The sequence below is a fragment of the Vicia villosa genome, linkage group LG1 (genome assembly GCF_029867415.1).
Source record: "Vicia villosa cultivar HV-30 ecotype Madison, WI linkage group LG1, Vvil1.0, whole genome shotgun sequence".
Classification (NCBI taxonomy): domain Eukaryota; kingdom Viridiplantae; phylum Streptophyta; class Magnoliopsida; order Fabales; family Fabaceae; genus Vicia; species Vicia villosa.
The window spans coordinates 87,674,594-87,695,534 of NC_081180.1; the positions used below are offsets into that span (position 1 = coordinate 87,674,594).

Consider the following 20,941-nt stretch of genomic DNA (forward strand, 5'->3'; position numbering starts at 1 on the left):
ACGTTCGGATGTTTTTTTTTTTGTGTTAACGTCGGTATCCGCAGGGGAAAGGGGCCCCACGTGACTAATCCGGACCCGGGTTCGGAGGCGACGGCACCATGACCCCAGGGTGTTTTTGACTCCAGCCGGGATCGAACCCGGGTATTAACCGGTTCCGTCCCTTTTTTTGGAGAAAGCTCATTTGCCAACTGAGCCAACCCTTTGAGGTTTCGTTCGGATGTTTTAACTGAGACGCCATTTTAACATATTTAACTAGATAAAAATGGATTAAGAGACTATATTTAACTTCAAGAGGTGCCCTAATGAGTATTTTTTGTATTTTCTTTCTAACAAACTAGTAACAAACCCGTGCGTTCGCACGGGTTCAGGTACGGGACGCGCATTTGTTTTAAATATATATTTGTTTAATAAAAAATATTTGGTTATTTGTGAAAAAATAATAATTGAAGGTATAATTGATAAAAAAATATTTTAATAATCAATATTTTGATCAATAACTTCATGTCCCGTGTTTCAGATATAAATTTATTTTATTTTATTTTTAATAGTAGATGTACATTTTTTAATATAATTTTTTATAATTAAAATTAATAATTATTATTTGGGAAATAAATAATCAACATTAAGTAATTTCATGTCCCGTTAAAAAAATATTTTGATCAGTAACTTCATGTCCCGTTAATAATCAATATTTTGATCAATAATTTCATGTCGTGTTTCAAATGTACATTTTTTTCAATATAATTTTTTTTAATTAAAATTAATAATCATTATTTAAAAAATAAATAATAAATTTTTTTTTCCAATGAGGTTCCACACACTGTTGACAAAATTTTTGTTTTCTAATGAGGTCCCAAAACGGTGACTTATCGGAGAGATCTAGTTTTATAATTAAATACTTCTTAATCATCAACACTGTCATGTTTTCATTCCTTTTTTAATAAAAAAATAACAACAATTAATTAAAAAACAAAAAAGTTTTAAAAAGTAAGAGTTAGCTTTTTCTCTCATTTCATTGTGCATCGTCATTAACAAAATTGAAAAAATATGGTAAATGATGGATCCATCACCATGCATGCTAACTTGCACTACTTAGGATACTTTTAATTGATTAAGATAATAAAGGTAAACATAACATACTATAGATATATTTAGTAATTCACAACATCAAAATGTCTTTCATTAATTTGTCTGGCATGTAGAGTATTGGTAATTACAATTAGCAACTTTGCTACATAAACAGGTTCTTCTATGATCCATATGGAGCAGTGTTGAAATACACCTATAAATATCTAATCTATTAAATAACGTAAAGGATAAAACGAAATATTAGCAGAAAAGACAAAAGCTCAAAGCTCATCTATAATATAGAATAAACCTCTAGTGCGCAGCATAGCCATGATTTATAAATATCTATCTCACTATCTGGGCTTCGAAATATATAAGCTTCCACCAAATAGAAAAAATCCAGTTCCAATCAACAATATTAGCAACCAAAGTAGAAAAATATATAAAAAGGAATTTTTTTTATTTATTAGTAACCAAAGTAGAAAAATTCAGTTAATCCACAGCCACCATGTTAAGTTTCAAGGAATACATAGATGTAATAAAATTATAAACACATTCAGCCACAATGGCAGCCGAGGTGGATGTATCTGCTTCCGCAATGGCTCGATGCTCCACCGTAGCAGGCACATCAGATACAACGAGACAGTGAACTGTAGCTGGGCACTCCATTCTATAAGTATCAGCAAATCTCAGTGTCCTTGAATATTTATCAAACCACATCTCAGTTAAGCAAACTAATATGATTACATAGATTAGAGATTCATATTATCATATGATTGTAACAGATGCCTCATTTATCCTATGATTGGAACGCACACAAGAAACACACAATCAAAATGTGAAAACAACTGCTTCTCAGGTAAAATGTCACTCAGGACAAGTTTTTCTAAAAGCTAAAAACATAAATTACCATAATCATTTAAACACTAACCTTCTAAAATTAAGAATTGATAGCTAGATTATAATAGGAATAGAAACATCAAGTAAGAAAACCTTGCTTATTTCATGACAGCTCCACCAACATCTTGGATTTGTCTTTTAACCTTTTCATATTTAGCGTCTTTTAACCCTTTCGTATTCGGTGTCTTTTTAACCGTTATGTATTAAGTGTCTTCGATTTCCCGAGTTATTTCCGACTCATGGCATGTAGTAATAATGTCCTCGGTTAGATCGGAATTCCTTTTCATTGCTTCACGGACCATCAAACCGTTATCAAAGCAATATGTTTTTGTCGAAGCTCCAGCATTACACGGGTATCCATAACCTTGCAAGTATCATACTTGCTAAGAATTCTCTAACTAATACTTTGTCAAACAAAGCTATGCAACAAAAGTCTCAATCCACTGCTTAGTTAATGAAATCAAATAAAATGAGATTTTCATTCAGCAAACTAAATGATATAAACTTAGAAATGATAACCAAAATACCTTTTCCTTTTGAAACAGCCTTGTCATGTCCACAATATCCACAACTGATATAAATGGATTACACCTTCACATGTCCTTAATTGTGTCAAACCAAATTAAGCAGCCACTACTATGATAAGAACAATTTTTCAAACACACAGTCTTGCATTCCTCAATGCTCAGGCTCTTGTCAAACCAGGATGTGTTTGAATGTGTTTTCCTTACAGTCCCATAAAACCAAATTGATGACTCCCACTTTGGTTGAAATTTGGCATGAAACCTTCCAAGCATTCACATGAGCAACTTTGGCCTGTACAGAGAGGCTAACGTATGAGCCAAAAATAACAAATATAAATTGTTACTGCAGTGCATCTTAGTCCTTGTACCTTATGCATCTTAGTTCTTAGAAACAATGTTGTTTTCATAATTGAAAAGTGGCATACAATTCTAAAGAATAACTTACTCATATCTAAGAAAAAGTGACACAGTAGGAAACAGTAAAAAAACAAAAAATTAAAACCATAAGATTACAATTTGAAAGCGAAGTGCAGAAGATACTTTCAATTCAAATCTGAAAAGCCTCCAATAAGAAGGCATCACATACCATAGTCTTTCCTAACATACTCATGAGGATCTTCGTCCCAAAGCTTTTGTTCTATAATTTGACATTCCAGTAGCACTATATCATAATGGTTATTCAAAGGGCTAAAAGACGATGTATCTCTCGCAATAGGTGAGATATTCCGCACTACATCATGAGTATAATAATACAAGACGACATAACATCCTAGAAGCATCATTGTATGAAAATGGTGCAATTGTTGATTCTGCTAGGCAGAATGACAGTACTATGGTGCTATACAGAGGCGTCGACGAAACAAATTGACATTGCCGATAAAGCTACCAATCTCAAGGTAGGTGGAAGAGTTTTACAATCGCATAAAGGCTCATTCAAATTGGAAAAAGAATTGGATCACAATACCATTAATGTAGATCTCAAGATGTATATATTGATTGTGAATTAATGAATACCAACATGCATCAGATAATCCAGTTTCAATGGTTTTATCTACGTACCAATATCAACAAATCAATCGCATTTCATCGATTCCTGCAAATTCAAGACATAAGAAGAGAGTAATAAATGACATTGTTCTACATAATTTTAACCGTCTTTTACATAGCAATTTTGTATAAATCACTTCTCAGATGCCAAAAATGACAAATAAATGAACAATGATATTTACCTGGTTCACCGCCATTGAGCACATTACTTACAGATGGCTCTACTCCATATATTTAATAAGATTGAAAACATTTCAAAGGACTCATAATATTATGAGTATGTAACTTTACAACACAGTTTTGAACCAAAATAGTAACTTAAGATTGGTTCATATATGGTAGTACCTACACAAACAACCTGCATTAATTTGGCATCGAAATAGTATACATAAGTACTTATCCAAACAGACCCTGAGTTGGTCTTGAAAACCAACAATTCCATAATATGATTTTGCAAGTAGAGAAAGACCAGATTTGGCATCGAAAACATGGACGGTCCAATTTGGTGTACCTGTCGAACACGGAATCACTTCAGCTCATTGATGGAGTTGTCGAACACAGAATCACTTAACCTCTTTGATATGTAGTCTACTGATACTGCATAATCAGTTTTAAATAATGGATCAGTATTTCAGTTTTGCCATTCACCAATCTTATATCAACATGCTGCTCTATTGCAATACAGAACATAATTTGAAGGGTCCAATCTCAAACCTTTACGATCTCGGAAGGAGGAGCAGCACCACCCGTTGTTGGCCTAATAAAGAGAACAACATGTTAATAGGCACGTCCTGATGTAGAACATTAAATGTATGAAATAGAACATAAAGACATGCATGCACCAACCAATTCCACTTCTATCTCTAATCCCTATACACATTACATAAAGGAAATTATGCAGCAGCATGTACATATTGACAAACACCATATATACATGTAATAAACACAGAAAGGTAGTGAAGAAGCATACTCACAGGCTTGAAATCAAAGGTAAGGCAGAAGACACCATAGCAATCAGGCTTAACCTTGGGATCATGAGTTTGTGCAGCTGGAACCTGCAATTGAATGAAAATCAAAACCACAAAAATCATATGTTAACACCAGAAAGTGTTGTCAACGCTCCATCGGAAGTAACAAATGAACCTTTATTATACTTGATAGTCTGCTCATACTACTTTGCACCAAATCCAAACAAATTGCATTTGTAAAGAACATCTGTAAAGAACTGTGTTTAAATAACAATATCTGAGTTCAAATTGCATCTGATATGCAACATGCTTAAAACACTCCAGCAGCAGTCGTAAGCCATAATTGAGTAGTAGTGATAAGACTTAGTCCAAGACCCTGACAGCGCTGCTGATCCACAGAGAAAACATGCATATTCCCTTTAACAAATTGTGGCCTCTATAAAGCAAAAAAAATATGAAGAACCAAACCAAATATATTAGGCTAGCAAAAATCACAGTTGAAACTTGAAAGATCAAACTTGAAAAATGACAGTTGAAACTTGAAAGATCAAAAATCACCCTTTATTTGCTTAATCCTTTCTACCCTCTCAGATTGAAGCCTTTGTGTATGTTTTCGCATTAAAGTTTGTCGTGAAGAAACGATCAGCTTCTAGCCTCCTAAACACCATAATCACCACATAAAACCATAAGATTCCAAATCTTATTTTAGTTTCGTACTATATAGAGATGAAAACTTACCTTGAAGCCATGATTTCCCTTTCTGTAGATTGAGCATTTCCCGAACCAGATTTCTGAGATTCCATAACATTCACGTCTCAGCGAGTGTAAGAACCATCAGCTGCTTAAGAAAATTTTGCTTATGTCATGACAGTTCCATTAATATCTTCAATTTGTCTTTTAACCATTTCGTATTCAGTATCTTTTAACCGTTTCGTATTCAGTGTCTCTGATTTCTCGAGTTATTGTCTGTTTCGTATTCAAAACATTAAATAAAACAAAGTAACCAAAAACCCCAAATTGAAATGAGCATTATCGCATAGCAAACACACCTCAGTCATCAACCACATCAAGCGAGCAATGGACGAAGTTCTGTATGTACAATGGATTGTTCTGCAACAGTTGCTCCAACCATTCATCTCTGACCATTCCAAAAAGAACTATCAAAGTTGAGAAATATTAAATCATAAAGATCGACAAAATCAATATACCATAAAGGCCGATAATAATTTCAAATCTATAATAATAATAATTTTAGATCAATAATAATTAGTTCAGATCTTGCACTTTCTACAATAGAATGAGTTAATGACGAAACATAAGTTGAAAATGTCATAGATAAACCTTTCTGATTCCGGCCACCACCACACTCGTTGGCGGAAACCCGTTTCCACCACCACCACCACCATACTAATCGTCGGTAACCTATTGTTGCCACCACAAATCTGAATGTTAAAAGCAACTGGTGAAAACATTATTCATATTTTTGTTAGAAAGATGAAAAGAACAACATACCTCCATTTGGCCAATAATAGCATAAAAACCCTAACCACAAAATCATGATATCAACCACAATCACAAAAACCTATCCACAAAATCATCATATAAACCACAAAATCATCATATAAACCACAAAAACACTAACCACAATATCTAAACAGTAACTTTAAACAGAAATCCAAAAAAACCTGATAACTGTGTCGGTTTCGTTTTGGAAAATGAAGAAGATGATGAAGAAAAAGGGAAATGAAGAGGAAGAAAGCAGAAAGTAGAAGATGTCGCTCTGAGAGAGAAAGAAGACTCGGAGAGAGAAAGAAGAAGAAAGAGACAAAGAGGGGATGGTTGAGGGAGAGGAAGAAGACAGACAAATTGAAAGAGAAGAGAGAGAGAAAGAAAAATTGAAAGCTTGTCACATGTAGCAGGAAGTAGTAAAGGAAATGAAAAGGAAGTAAGTAAAGGGAAGCAAATAAGACAGCCACGTGGCTCATTAAAAAAGCAAAGGGACAATTCGGTCTTTTCCAGAGCATTGAACTTTCTTATATTGTAGATGACTGGTGAGTGTCATTATAAATAGCAACCACCATTCATTGTTTCCATTTGATTATCACATTGCTTTGCACGTGAGACAAGCATTAATCAAGCATACATAACTACTCACTTTATAGTTTATACAACCTCCAATCCAATCTAAAGCCACACAGTGTAGCAAAATCAGGTGGTAAGCCTTTAGCAAATAGTAGTACTATATAAATCTACGTTAAACTTTGTTTTCCTTTCAATATCAGAATAAAATAAAACAGATTGATTTTATGGGCAAATAATATAGAAAGGATGTTTAATGTGAGAGTCAGAGATAACCCAATTTTGACCGCATAATCATGCACAAACTGTTGCACTTTTTAATGGTTACGTTAAATCACAACAAAACTAAAAAAAAAAACCAGATTTGACTCCTCTATATTTTGAAGCGTCCCTTTAAAGAATTAATCAATCAATATTTAATATTACTAAAAAAGTAAAGTGTTGAAAATTCATTTTAATTTTTGAGAAAAATAATGCAATCTAATTTAGTTAATTTTGGTAAGAGATAACAGTTTAAACCTTGAAAAAACAATTTAATTTAAATATATAAACTCTGCGCTCGGTCTCCTTTGTCCTTATGAGATCGTCCTTCATGCATGAGGTGGTTTACGACCGGCGCACAACTCATTTTCTCGGCGGCGATGAGTAAAGGGATGGGGGAATTCAACTCATTTTGCATGGGATATGAGATTTTTGGAGAATTGTAACGATTAAAGAAAGATTATTGAAAATCGATAAATATATTATTAATAAATTGAAGTTGGTTTATGCTTGTATTTTGATCACTATAAAATTGGTGGGAAAATAAATGAGGTAGAGAATTTTTGGGTTGCCACGAAGACATATCCTATTAGATTTGTGGAGGATCTAGAGTTTGGGTTAAACAATGATGTAACACTCCAAAAAATTTATTTTGGATTGTGTTTAATTATTTATTTTTTAAAAAAATATTTATTAATTATTTAAAAATATTATAAATAATAGATAATTTAAATAATTACGATTATTTAGAAGTTTTGGGTGAATATCCAAATTTTAATAAAATAGAATTATATAAAATTAATTAAAAATAAAGAGATATAGTGAAAATAAAATAAATAGAATAAAATAGGATTTTTTTTTTACATAGGCATAAAGGGATTTAGAGTAAGTCCAGTTTTAAAAAAAAGAAAAAAAAGAAGTGGAGACAAACTCTAGCAGAGAAGAATTACAAGAGTAGGATCTACAATCACGAAAGAAAACTCAAGTATTTCGGCTTAATCAAGGTAAAGGATGAGATTATTCCATGATGGGTCTTAGCCCCTTTTCTCTATTATGAAGTTGTTGATTGATTTATAAGAGGTTTGTGCAAAATCTCTATGATATATTGTATTGATTGTGAATTTTGTTTCGTGTTATTGATGTTGATTTTATTATTATTGATGTGAAATTCGTGTGAATCTATACTGTATAAATTAATTGTTGATGTTCATAAACTACACAATGAGTTGATGAAGAAAACATGAATATTTGATGTGATATGTGTTGGATTGATGTTCCTTGAGGTGGAAGCTGTTGTTTATATGTGTAAATCGAATTCTAGAGCTGTTACATTAGGGAATAAGTCAAAGAAGTCAAAATAATTCAAATAATTTGCAATAATTCACAATAAGTTGAAATAAGCCAAATAAATCGCTGAAAACACAAGAGAGTATTGGTCATATTGTTTCACCCATAACTTGAGTTTTGTAAGTTTGTTTGAAGTGCGTTTGAAAGCAAAGACATAGATCTTTCTTAGGGTAATACAACATTTAATTAAATGTGTAGATGAGGTTGTGACTATGATAATTCCTCATGATGTTTATGCGTGTGAATGATGTTGGGAATATGATATATTTTTTATGAGGTTAATATCAACAACATTGTGGAAAATAGTAACTGTCTACATGACGTGAACTTAGTGTTGAAATTGAACATAAGTGTACTTAATTTGAGAAATTAGATGTCGAACCAATGATATGGGATGATTATCCATCATAATAGATGGTTAAATATTATTGTTACCATATGCCAATTAATTTCTACAACTTGCGGTTAGTATACTCGGCTAGTCATTTGCTTATAACTTTAGTTACCAAAATCTTTTAAGAATGAAACTAAGACCATTAGTAACTAGACAAGATTTCACTTCATCCTCTAGTTCATTGGCTAATAGTATGTTGTCTATCATTTATCTTCCTTCAAGGAAATCACTTTGTGGCAGGAAGATTATCTTGTGGATAACTTGTTTCATTCTATTAGCCAAAATCTTAGACAAAAACTTTATTAAGCAAACTATTAGAGAGATCGATAGAAAATCATTCATTTTAACCAAATTATCGTGTTATGGAACTAACACAATGAAAACGTTGCTGGCACCACAAACATTTTTTTTTCATTTGCATGGAATTTCGCCATAAATCTGTGAAAGTCACCTTTGATTGTTTCCCAAAATTGTTTAATGAAGCCAAAATTCACATCGTCCTGGCCTAGACTCTTCGAACTCTTGCAATCATAAAACGCTTTTTTGATCTCTTCCTCTATAAACTCTACAATAAGCCTTTTTTGTTATCTTTTTCTCCAAATGTTTGTAATGAGATATGGACAAAGGTATGGGTGTCTTTGGCTCCTCAAAGGCATCCAAGCTCAACCCTGCATCAACACTATACTGTCTTGCCATAGAAAAAACACTGCCTCAATCATTTCAACTTCTATTTGATATGTGTTATCTTTGATTTGATTCATTCTAAACTTTTTAGATTAAAGAAGGATGAATCCTAGATTAATACAACCATGGAGGAATTGTTAGACAAGATAATTTGTTAGTTGGTTTTGGTGGTGTGAGTATGTCTAATACTCTAATCATAAGGATGACCATATTGTCTTGTTTAGACCGCTGATCCAAAACCACATCTTCATTGGACTCAAGACCTTCATGAACGATTTGTTGATGTTGTCACTCTGTTTGGAGGTCCTTGTAGTGAATTCTTTATTTATTTAGCCATATTTTATGAATTTATAGTTTTTGGTTTTAAATCAGATTCTTGATGAGTCGTTTATTAGAGCTTAAATGTTTGTTGAGTTGTGAAGAAAAAGAAAGTGAAAGTGAAGATGAAGGGAAGGAGAAAAAGATTAAGGTGAAGAAAATGACATATTTTTTATTTAAATCTTTTCTAGGTTAAATGAGTTATGATGACTCACTCTGTCCAATTTTATCAACTAAATTGCCACGTAAATAAATACAAGTTAAATGTTTTTAGACAAAATTTAATATAAATATCAAATTAGCTAACGGAGTAGTTTTGAAAGATTAAAAGGTAAAGTTTATTAAATAACAGAGTAAAGTGAAATTTTAGGTTAAATTAAGTGACCCAGACTAATTAAGTCTTATTATTATATATAAAACATGTCTTATACAATTATTTGTTATTGAATTGATTCCAATTAACTCACATTACCTATAGAAGTTAAAAATTTGTGGTATTCTAAAGATGACAATGAATTTCTACTTTGAAGGAGTGATATCAAATATAATATTGGCATTTTTATGGTTGTAAAAGGTAAGAAACCCCATAGAAAATGTGTTACAAAACCAATTTAAACATAACACAATACATATCATAGGAATAAGCTTCTTTAGTCTTATGTAAACAATTCAACTCAAGAAGTGAGGAAATATAAAAACTTAGTAACATAACTTAGACAAATTACAATGTTACATATCTTTAGTGACAATACACTCTTAGAGACACAAACTTCTTTAACATAATGAGAATGATAACTTATGGCTAGCTATAATAACCAAATCTAACCACATACTTCCTTAGAGTCCAAAATATTTATTTGACAAAAACAACTTATTACCATAAATTCCTCTAAGTTTACAACTAAGGAACCATAATGCTAGGTCCATTTCCATCACTTACTTTATCATCTTCAACAAAATCAACTTCAACAAACCTCTTCCAAAACCAATGTTTCTTCCACACTCTCTGTGTCATCTCTTCAATAGGAACATTCTTCGTCTCAGGGACAAGAAAAAACACGAAAATCGACATGATCAAGATCCATCCAGAGAAGAAAAAGAAGATACCATACTTGAAATAACAAAGCATAGATAGAAAAGCTTGTGCAATAACAGAAGTGAAGAGAAAGTTGACACAAACTGTCACACTTTGTCCTGCAGAACGTGTCTCTAATGGAAATATCTCACTTGGAATAAGCCAGCCAAGTGGACCCCATGACCATGCAAACGCAGACACAAAGATACAAACCATAACTACCACAAGAGTTGCATAACCTTTTGAGAGTTCCTCAGAATTATCCTTCACCTTGATTCCTAGTACAACTGCTATCACCATTTGTGACAAAAACATTTGTACACCAGCTTCCAATAAAAGCTTTCGGCGTCCGAGTTTATCCACCGAATATATCGAGACTATAGTCGAGATAACATTTATAGCACCGGTTATCACAGCAGAATAAAGTGCAGCATCATTCTTAAACCCTAATGTATTAAACAAAACCGGAGCATAGAACATTATCGCATTGATGCCAGTGAATTGTTGAAAAACCTGTTTGTTAATTATCACCATATTTAAAAACATGAATAAAAAAACATACCAACTAAAAATCTATAATATATCTATGATATGTATAGGAATATGTGACAAATAATATCTACCATTAAGGCAATGGAAATGACGAGCTGAGGTCGATTATTGCGCTTCAGGATGTTTCTGAAAGGATGTTTCACTTGTTTAGCAACATGACTCGCCTCAACAAGCTCTAAGAACTCAGGATCGATGTTGTCTGTGCCGCGAATCTTTCTTAGGACGATTTTTCCTTGTTCTAAGTGACCACGTTCAATGAGACTATTTGGAGTGTCCACTACTAAGTAAGCTCCTAGAGTGAGGAGTAATGCTGGGATGCCTCCTAGTCCTAGAGATACCCTCCAACCCCATTCACCTTTGATTCTGTTGTTGCAAGATGGTTCACAAAAAAAATTATATATCCTTAAATTTTTTGACAATATTTTTATAAAGTTTATAAGTTTTGAATCAAATTTAAAATTTTAAAAATACGAATTAATTTATAATTGTTTTGTAATATGTGAAAGAAAATGATGCAGTGGAATTAAGAAAGTTACTTGTTGGTGAAGTAATTGACAAGGTTAGCAAATAGAATCCCAAGTGTAATATCAAGCTGAAACAGTATATTCAATGCTCCACGTATTCTTGAAGGTGCAATCTCTGAAAGGAATACTGGCACTGCCTGTGTCACCATAAAAAAATATATTAGTGACGTCCAAAAGCCAATTAGTGTTAATTAATTAACACAACAATGAACTTTCCTCCTTAATCCTCACACTATTAAATTATCATTTGTTAAATAGTTGGTTAATTGAATTAGACCAGAATCGTGCATCGTTTGTATTACATAAAGTATTGCTTAAGGAATCAAAGCTATAAAGTCCAAATAATAATGACTAAAACAAGATAGAGATAGGTACAAAAAAAAATATGAATGGAACTTGTCGACAAGATATTTTAATCATTAATTAATTAAACATATTATATTGTTTTTTGATTAATTAAATGAGATCATGCCTAAAGTGGTCACCAGCAAGTGTCATGACTCAACAATGTTAAATATAGTAAGAATATGTCACTAAAAGGTTTTATAAACTTGTTTTACATTGAAGCATCATTTCATAAATTATTATATATGTATACCATTGATTGAAATTATTTTAGGATAAAGTAATATAATTATATAAAAATAATAATAGAACTTTAATTTGTAGAGAATTACTATTTTTGCTTTTATCTTCTATTTGGTTGTTTGTTTTTTCTTCCTTATTTTAATTTGGACTCTTCTTGGAATGGTTTGAGTATCCTTCTAAAAAAAATCTTTTGATTGGTTGTTGTGTGCATATGGATGTGTTCATACAAGAACCACTCATTTACTAAAAAGTTGTGTTCTCTATTTTTCTTTTAGAGTGACTACTTTTGGTCCTACTATGCTTAAAATAAACCTTTTAAAATTTAAAATTGATTTAAAAGTGAACTTTTATTATTTTTAATAAAAAAATTTATAATAATAAAAAGAAAAACAAACATAATATTTTGTAAATTTAAAAAAATAGTTTTGTTCATTATTTAAAATATAATAGAAATAACTAAATTTATAAAAAGATACAATAAACTTAATATTATATCATTAGTTAAATGAATATAATAATTTTATTTAATTTAAAAAAAAATCTCTTGTCATTTATGAATGCTTTTAAATGCATAATTAATATAAAAGTATATAAATAGATCCTCCCAAGTGTAATGTTTACATAAAAGGATAAGTTCATCATTCAAAATGTGAGCAAAAATTTTAAGAATTTTAGATGGTACGATGCTTTTTCAATATAAACAGTGAGAAAAAATATTTAAAAATTTAGATTCTTTTTTTTCCTTCAATTTTAACAATGAGAGATTACACATTGTCTCCTCGTGTGTTTGGATGCGTTCATGTGGGTTTTATGGGGAACCATGTCATCCTAGTTAACACAATCACACTAAAAAATATAATATTCAAGAGGGGTGGCAAACCGGCATGCCTGCCCTGTTTAGGCCCGCCCCAAAAAAGACCTGCGAAAAAATAGAGTCAGACGGAGATATTTGAGAGTGCAAGTCTAAAATCTTATTCTGCACCACAGAAAAGTGAGAGCGGGGCGGAGAAAGTCCGCGAGTATTGAACTATTTTAGGTCTAAAAATAATAAAATTGTATGAAAAATCTCATGTCCGCAAAAGTCCGTAAAAAATGGGGCGGAACGGGGTGGACACATTAAAGAGAGCGGATCTAAAACCTCGCCCCATCCCGCGAAAAAGTGCGGGTAAAACGGACTTACCCCGCGGGCCGGGTCTTTTTTGCCGCCCCTAATTCAGAGGGATCATAAATAAGAGATCATCTTGCACATTTTCTATTCTTTATATTGGTAGAAGGTTTTCTACATTGCAATCTCTAGAGAGTATCTCAAGTACTAACCTGGTTTGCAAAACCAATTCCACAACCAAGTAAGATCCTACCACATATAAGCATGGCAAGGTTTTGAGCAGCTGCATTAAAACCAACTCCAGCAATGAAGAAGAAACCAGCAATCAACATTGTGAGCCTTCTCCCTAGTACTCGAGTTGTGTAAGACGCGAAGAATGTTACCATTAAACCAGCCAGATACAATGAAGAAGTGAATAGTTGCAACCCTTGGTTGTCATATTTGCAGTAGTTACTTTCTGATCCTTCTTCTGCAATTTGTCTATACACTTTTGGAAAGAATTTCTCCAAGAATGGTGGCATCGATGCCACACCACCTTAAAATATGACTTCATTGTATTACACTAGTAAGAACTAAATTCTATGAAATAAGTATTCATAGTCGTTTTTAGAACGTCCAAGACATGTTAGCGCAGAGAGTCTAAAACTTGACACGTTTTAACTGTGACTAAAAAATATTCATAAAATGATAATTGTCGCAACTCACAATTAAACCATAATTAACTTACACAGTATTTCTAAAAACTTAAGTGTAAGTGATTAATTACGTACCTGAAACTCCAACGTCGTAACCAAACATAAGACCTCCAGTGGCAGCCATCATGCATGAAATGATAATGATGGGAGTTATCTTTGCCTCAAACTCTTTAGTATTGTCTCCGGTGAAGCCTCCTCCGGTCATGGTTTCTAATTTTTCTGTCAAGATTAACTACTCTTATCTTCAACAAAGGTTTGGTACGTGATCCACACTGGCACAACTGAATCGTGAGTGATAATAGATTCAATATAGATGAATTGAGTGACTAGATTGAGAGGGATATTTTTCTTTGGTTATGGAAATGGTTCATAAGGTTGGGCTTATTTATTTAGCCTTTATTTTTGGATTTATCGATGATAATACAATAGAGTAGGAATGAAATTACATCATATACTAGTAAATCTTTGGTGCCTTGCCTTGTATGATGAGTTAATAAAATTTAAGAGTAAATTAGTTTCGAGTCCCTTAATTTAATTTTATTTTAGGTTTTAGTTTGATTTTTTAATCTAATAAACACTACTTTTTAATTTTTAAAAAATTATTTTATTATTTTAATTAGTTATTTTTGTTAAATTTTGTCAAAAGAAATTAATTTGTATTTAGGTGATCTCGTTGGACAAAGTGAAATTAAAGAGACAGCAAATGTGATATAATCAAAGTGCATTTTTGGTCGGTCTAAACTTTAATGCATGTCCTAAGCAAAGAGTGTATTGCATTTTATAGGATTCTCGATTCATCTTCTTTGTTCTTTATCATTCATCTTATTCAACTTCAACTAAAAATGTAAAAGATTTTCAATAGTGCTTCAATATCAAACGACATAAGTTTTGAGACATTTGGATCTATACAAGATGAGAGAATGTTTTTGTCAAAAGGAATGTGTTCTTTGTATAGTGAATGACATGAATAATTTGAACTTAGAAAAAAAATTGGGTTGTAGAAATTATAGAAATCACATGAATAAGGTTGTAATTTTTTCAAGTAGTTAGATAATGAAATTGTTGATGAAAGGAATCTCAAAATTGAAAGATAAAAGGAAAAAAAAAATCAAATTGAAGAATGAAAATGATGGTTGAGAAATTAATTGTTATGTTTGAGATTTTTTAGAAGATGAAATGACAAAGTATAATAAATTAATGATATTTAAATAATTTTTATAATTTTTTAACAGATACGGATATCCGCAGACACGGATACCATTAAACCCGTATATGTATCCGTTAATAAACGCGTATTTAAATATCTATTTATTTTATCTAAAGATATCTATTAAGCTAGTCACCCCGTATTTGTGACGGATTTTATCCAAAAAAACCCTACTTTTGAGTAATTTAAGAAATTCACTAGCGCCTCATTCCTCACAGATATTTCGGCCCGCCGAAATATATCAAACAAGACATCTCTAATAAAGTGATGTCGGGGAATACGAGATTCATTGTAGGTAAAGAAGTCACCCTAAGGTTCTCGAAGAAAGGACTTTCACCAACCACAATGGCTTCAACCACTCTTTGGAACTCTTTATCGAACCAAATAATTGCTTCTTCCTTATCATTAGGTTTACACGATTTTAGGGCAAAAAAGAGTTTGGAGATACCCATGCAAGATCGAAGTGGAAGAAGCTCACTTTAAATATCCCTTAGTTGTGGCAAAAGATGCATTAACCCAGTAACCTCAACCACTCTCTTTATGGACAACCTCTTGATAAAACCTCCATTTCGACTAATAGCCCCTCCAAGCAACTCCATCCCCGACATCGACCTCCCAATGTCCAAAGGGGTACTCCCCACAAAGTTTACTACCATCACACAAAAAATCAAAAGATCTCATTCTTACGAATATTTAATTCGAGATCTAATCTCGGACTCGTCTTCCAAATGAAGTCAAGGGTTTTAGTCATCTCCTTTTAATCTCATATGATGGTTTCTTCATCAAGATATTAGACATGGAGGAGAAGCTTACAATTATCTATGATCTAATGAGTAAGTGAATGTAACATAAGAGCAAAAAGAAGTGACCCTAATAGATCACCTTGCTGCACTTCAATGACTGGCATAATATGTCCATCTGCAAGACCATAAAGAAACTCAACTCGGAAGGATATACATGGCTATACCTAATTTACACAGTGCAAAATGGCATAAGCCCCACCCAATTCCCAACTCCAAACTAAAAGTACTTAAATATCATGTGTGACCTATTTCATAACAATCTTGAATACATACCACCTCAAAATAGAACCTACGACAATCTATGTAGCACCGACACCTCTGAAAAAGTGTGTCAGTGTTGGACATCAGCACAAACACTTGTGATTACGTTTAATTAATTAATTTTTTAAATTATTATTGGTGTTACTCCGTCTGTGTTAGTATCGTGTTCGGAGTGTTCGTGTTTTATAAATCTCAACTGAGCCTAGAACGGTTCTAACCTATATAGCACTGATACTTTTGAAAAGGTGTGTCAATGTACGAAACTGACACCGACACTTGTGATTAAGATTAATTGATTATTTTTTTCAAATTATTACTAGCGTCGACGTGTCAGTGTCGTATTCCAGTATTCATGTTTCATAGAAGACAATTACCTATATCCCACCAACACTTTTAAATCCCTGATGAAGTAGCCATAAGCCATCTCCAACGTTACAAATACTATAAAATAATGTCTTCTTTGCTTATTTTCCGTTCATTCTAAAAGACTATACAATTAACACTCGCATAAAACATTTTTTAAAATAAAAATTTTACATTGCTTTTTATTTTAATATTAATTTTAAGATAGAAAACAAAATGAGATCCTAATTTAAGTAATGGTAGATTGAAAACTACAATTCGTTGGGCGCCCGCCTGTCTCTGCGTCTAACAATGTCGATTTTGTATTTATTTATTTCATACTATACTTCAAAGCTCTATATATTTACCGTAAAGAATATCGATGTTACTACTTTTACTAGCACGACACTTATTTATTGTGAGAAATCGTTACATGTTCCTGAAAAATGACAGACTATATATACAATTATTAAGAAGAATTTTAGTATAGATTTCAATGTAACCATGTGTTTGGGTTTTGGTGAGGTGTCTTACTCACCAGAAAAGGGTGATTAGATAAATAGTACATTTTCTAATACCATGGGAAGGAGAAAGATTCTAATGAAACTGTGTCTGTAAATTAGGTAGCCCATGGAAAATAAATTTTTAAGACCTTAATATTTTCCTTATAAATAATAATTAGCTAGACGATGAGGCATCAGTTTATATTTGAAAATGTATTAATAGTTGGTTAGGCCTGAACTAAATTAAATCGATGAAAATGAATTGGTTTGATTTGATTTTATAAATATTTAAAAATTTAAGACGTTAATTTAAAAACTTGAAGAAATTTATTTATTTTGTCAAACACTTAAACTATAATTGAAAAATGTACATGTAAAAACAATTAAAAAGTTGAGTAATTTGACTTTCAAGATAAAAGTGATTTAGAGAGAGGGGTGTATTCATTGAATGAGAAAATACAAATTACATAGAGTGTGTCTATATTGTAGAAAAGACCATAATCAACTTACTAACTATAATAATCCGGTAGTGACATTTTACTTGTGTTGCAAGTTTGTAATGCTTCAAAACCATCACTAAGACCAAAATATAAATTTTTTATACCTTTTAGAATTCAGATTTCGTAAGCTTTTTATTCCCATTAGTCTTGAGTCGGATTTCGTAAGCTTCTTATTCCCATTAGTCTTGAGTCCTTCAAACCATGCTTGCTTTAAGGGGTTGGTTATAATTTCTACAAGTTTTAACTTAGTCTTATAATATTCAGTTTTCAACATTTTTTTGCCAATTTGATCTCTTAGAAAATAGTATTATCTCTACATGTTCTTACTCCTTCTATGATTCATCGAATGATTTGTTAAATTAATTGTTGATTTATTATCCCCTAACAACTTTCATAATGTCACTTACATTCAACTCCTCCAATAGCATTTCAAGAATTTTTTTTTGCCAACCTCCCTACCTTCTAGTCCACCTCTGGTGAAAACCCCATACTACCCCTGACTTCGAAAATGCATTTCCGAAAATGCAAGAAAAAGGTGTTTTCGGAGATGCATCTCCGAAAACGCCTTTTTTCTTGAAAAAATTGTCTTATTTCGGAAGTTCATTTCCGAAAACAGTATTTCGGAAGTTCATTTCCGAAATGCTGCGCGTTATGCAGATTTATCAAAACACTCCCCCTCCCCCATTCATTTACCCTAACTCAAATCAAAAACAAGCAAAGGCGAAAATTTGTGCAAACACACTTCCAAGGCTGCATCAAGGCTCCAATCACATTGCTATACAACATTCAAAAGCCCACAAATCACTCAATTTGTAAGTTTTAAATTTGTTAGATTCATTATTCAAATGCATGTTATTTAGGGTTTCAATTGCATAAATGATATATGGACTGGTTGTTAGTAGTATTTAGGTTGTTTAGAAGCTTTTCGAATTGGTTTTATGTTTGATTTTGGGGTCTGCCATGGAAGTTGCAGAAAACTCCATCGCAGGGATGTTTCGGAAGTTCATTTCCGAAAACACCTCCATCCCAGTTTTCGGAAATGAACTTCCGAATTGTATCAGAAGTTCAAATTTTTTAGTTTTTTATTTTGTCTCGCATATTAATCGATTTCAATTGTTTACAGGAACATGTCAGACAACCAACCAGCACGCATCAGACAGGGTAGGGAGACCCAGACTGCGTCGGCTAGAGAGGGTAGGGAGTGTCCGTTTTAATTTGCAAGTACTTTATTTTTAACGCCTTTGTTTATTGTGTCTGTTTCTTTGAAGTTTGTGTGCATGCGTTCTGACTTCTTTGACGGCGTGTCGCTGGTTTCCAACGTCTTTGTTCTTTAATGACTTGTCTGTTTCCCAAGCGTTTTTGTCCCCTTTCTTCTTTTATAATAGGAGGTCTCATGGACCTTTCTTTCTTCATTTTTACGCAGGAATGGGTGGCGCTAAGGGAAGAAAGGGTTCTTCAACCTCGTGCTCTCGCGGAGTGAAGGAGGTGAAGGAGGTGAAGGAGAAGAAGAAGGTTTTGACTGGTTCTGCTTCTCGTCCCCTGGGGGTCCATGGCTCGGACGTGCAGGCTCAGTCTTCAGGCATGAGAGTCATGATCAACGCTGATGGTTCTGAGACTGAGTGGGATGAGGATTGGTATAATTATCTTCATTCGGAGGAGTTCGCTCATCGGGCAGAATAACGTGTTTTTGTTTTGTTTGATGTGTATTTTGTAACGCTCGTCGGGCAGAATAACGTGTTATTGTTTTGTTTGACGTGTTTTGTTTTGTTTTGTTTTGATTTCGGATTGTATCTTTCGCACAGTGTTTTTGGATTGGATTTATCATCTTAGTATTTTCAGTTTATCTGTTGCTTATTTTTATTTGGCGTTTGCGTTTAATTAAAATGCGAGACAGTTTAAGAAAAAACATAAAAAAAACACAATTTCTGCATAATTCGGAAGTTCATTTCCGAATTCACCCCCATGAGGTGTTTTCGGAAGTTCATCTCCGAAGACACCCCCATGAGGTGTTTTCGGAGATGCACTTCCGAATTATGGAAATTTTTTTAAAAAAAAAGCGCTTCGGAAGTTCATTTCCGAAGCAGGGGTATTTTGGGATTTTCGCTGGGGGTCACCCCCATAGGGAGGTGGCTAAAGAAATTTTCCATTTCAATCCACAATGCTTGACATTCAACATAAGAGATTGCAACATACTCGGTCTCACATGATGATAAGGACACAATTTCTTGATTCTTTGAGCTTCATAAAATTAGAGTTGTTTCGATCATGAATTAGTACTCTGCTATACTCTTCCTATTATCTTGATCTTAACTCTAATCTGAGTTAGAATAACCATAGACTTTGGCCTCCATTTTGGTGCTCTGTTGGTGAGGCATGAACATTCCATGATTTGCAATGCCTCTAACGTACCTCGGGATTCTATTGGCTATAAGCAAATGACATGACCTTGGTTCCTCCGTCGACTTGCTTACTAGAACAACACTATTACAAATATTAGGTTTTGTAGTACAAAAATACCTTAATGAGCCAATTATTTGTTTGTATAAGGTCTCATATACAATTTCATCATATGGTTCTGTTTACGGTGATTTCCGGTAAACAACCGCTAGTCTTCCAAACTATAATAAATATGATTTGGTTACTCGCAGGATCGACTAGATTGATCCTAGGACACATAGTCAAGAAGATTGTCATCAACGTTCATTCGAACCATATTCATTATTTGTCTTCTTCAATAAGCGTTGTTCGATTAAAGAACAAATAGTCTTGACAATCACTTTGTTACATATAAATGTGACTTCAACGAAAAGATAAGTAACATAACATAGAACATTAAAAGGACTATTGAAACGTAAAGAATCTTAAACTGCAGAAATGTAAAAGACTTTGAAAGTAAATAACATGAAAGTAATTCGAAAGTAAATGACATTAAAGTAAAGATACAGAAATGTAAATGGCAAGAAGTAAACGAAATGCAGTAATTCTGGAAGATATTTAAAAACAAAGGATAATACACATGTATTAAAATGGTGGTGTCATACGTACATTTTCTCAGCGAACTCTTTCTCTTAACGCTTGATACTTGAGTAAATATGTGAGTGATTTGTACAAAATAAACACACAGAATCCTAACATTAAGACTCCTATTTATACTAGTTTCGACCTTAACGGTCCTATACTAATCTGCTGCCACGTT

The 20,941-nt window shown here is 32.8% G+C and overlaps 1 protein-coding gene and 1 long non-coding RNA gene across 3 annotated transcripts; both read right to left on the bottom strand.

Annotated features, from left to right (window-relative positions):
* Positions 1-4,700: 4,700 nt before the first annotated feature.
* Positions 4,701-5,813, bottom strand: LOC131611578 (uncharacterized). Its single transcript, XR_009287024.1, has 4 exons — positions 5,557-5,813; positions 5,246-5,473; positions 5,066-5,164; positions 4,701-4,943 (listed from the first exon to the last, which is right to left on the bottom strand). It is a non-coding gene; the product is annotated as an uncharacterized LOC131611578 (long non-coding RNA).
* A 4,459-nt stretch (positions 5,814-10,272) lies between these two features.
* On the bottom strand, positions 10,273-14,497 carry LOC131643457 (sugar transport protein 13-like). Of its 2 annotated transcripts, none has more exons than XM_058913674.1 (5): positions 14,205-14,497; positions 13,647-13,969; positions 11,754-11,878; positions 11,289-11,580; positions 10,273-11,178 (listed from the first exon to the last, which is right to left on the bottom strand). In XM_058913674.1, exons 1-5 carry the CDS (start codon positions 14,332-14,334, stop codon positions 10,492-10,494), a joined length of 1,557 nt encoding a protein of 518 aa, XP_058769657.1. In that variant the 5' UTR covers positions 14,335-14,497; the 3' UTR covers positions 10,273-10,491. The 2 variants fall into 2 exon arrangements, with proteins under 2 accessions (XP_058769657.1, XP_058769658.1); XM_058913675.1 differs by having other exon boundaries at positions 13,647-13,981; positions 14,205-14,342.
* Positions 14,498-20,941: the final 6,444 nt, after the last annotated feature.

Excerpts from the sequence above, each read along its gene's own strand:
- LOC131643457 (XM_058913674.1), bottom strand. The coding sequence starts at position 14,334 with ATGACCGGAGGAGGCTTCACCGGAGACAATACTAAAGAGTTTGAGGCA. Across the intron at positions 11,581-11,753 it reads GTCAATTACTTCACCAACAA|AATCAAAGGTGAATGGGGTT; the intron begins GTAACTTTCTTA and ends TTGCAACAACAG. Across the intron at positions 11,179-11,288 it reads TCATTTCCATTGCCTTAATG|GTTTTTCAACAATTCACTGG; the intron begins GTAGATATTATT and ends ATTAACAAACAG.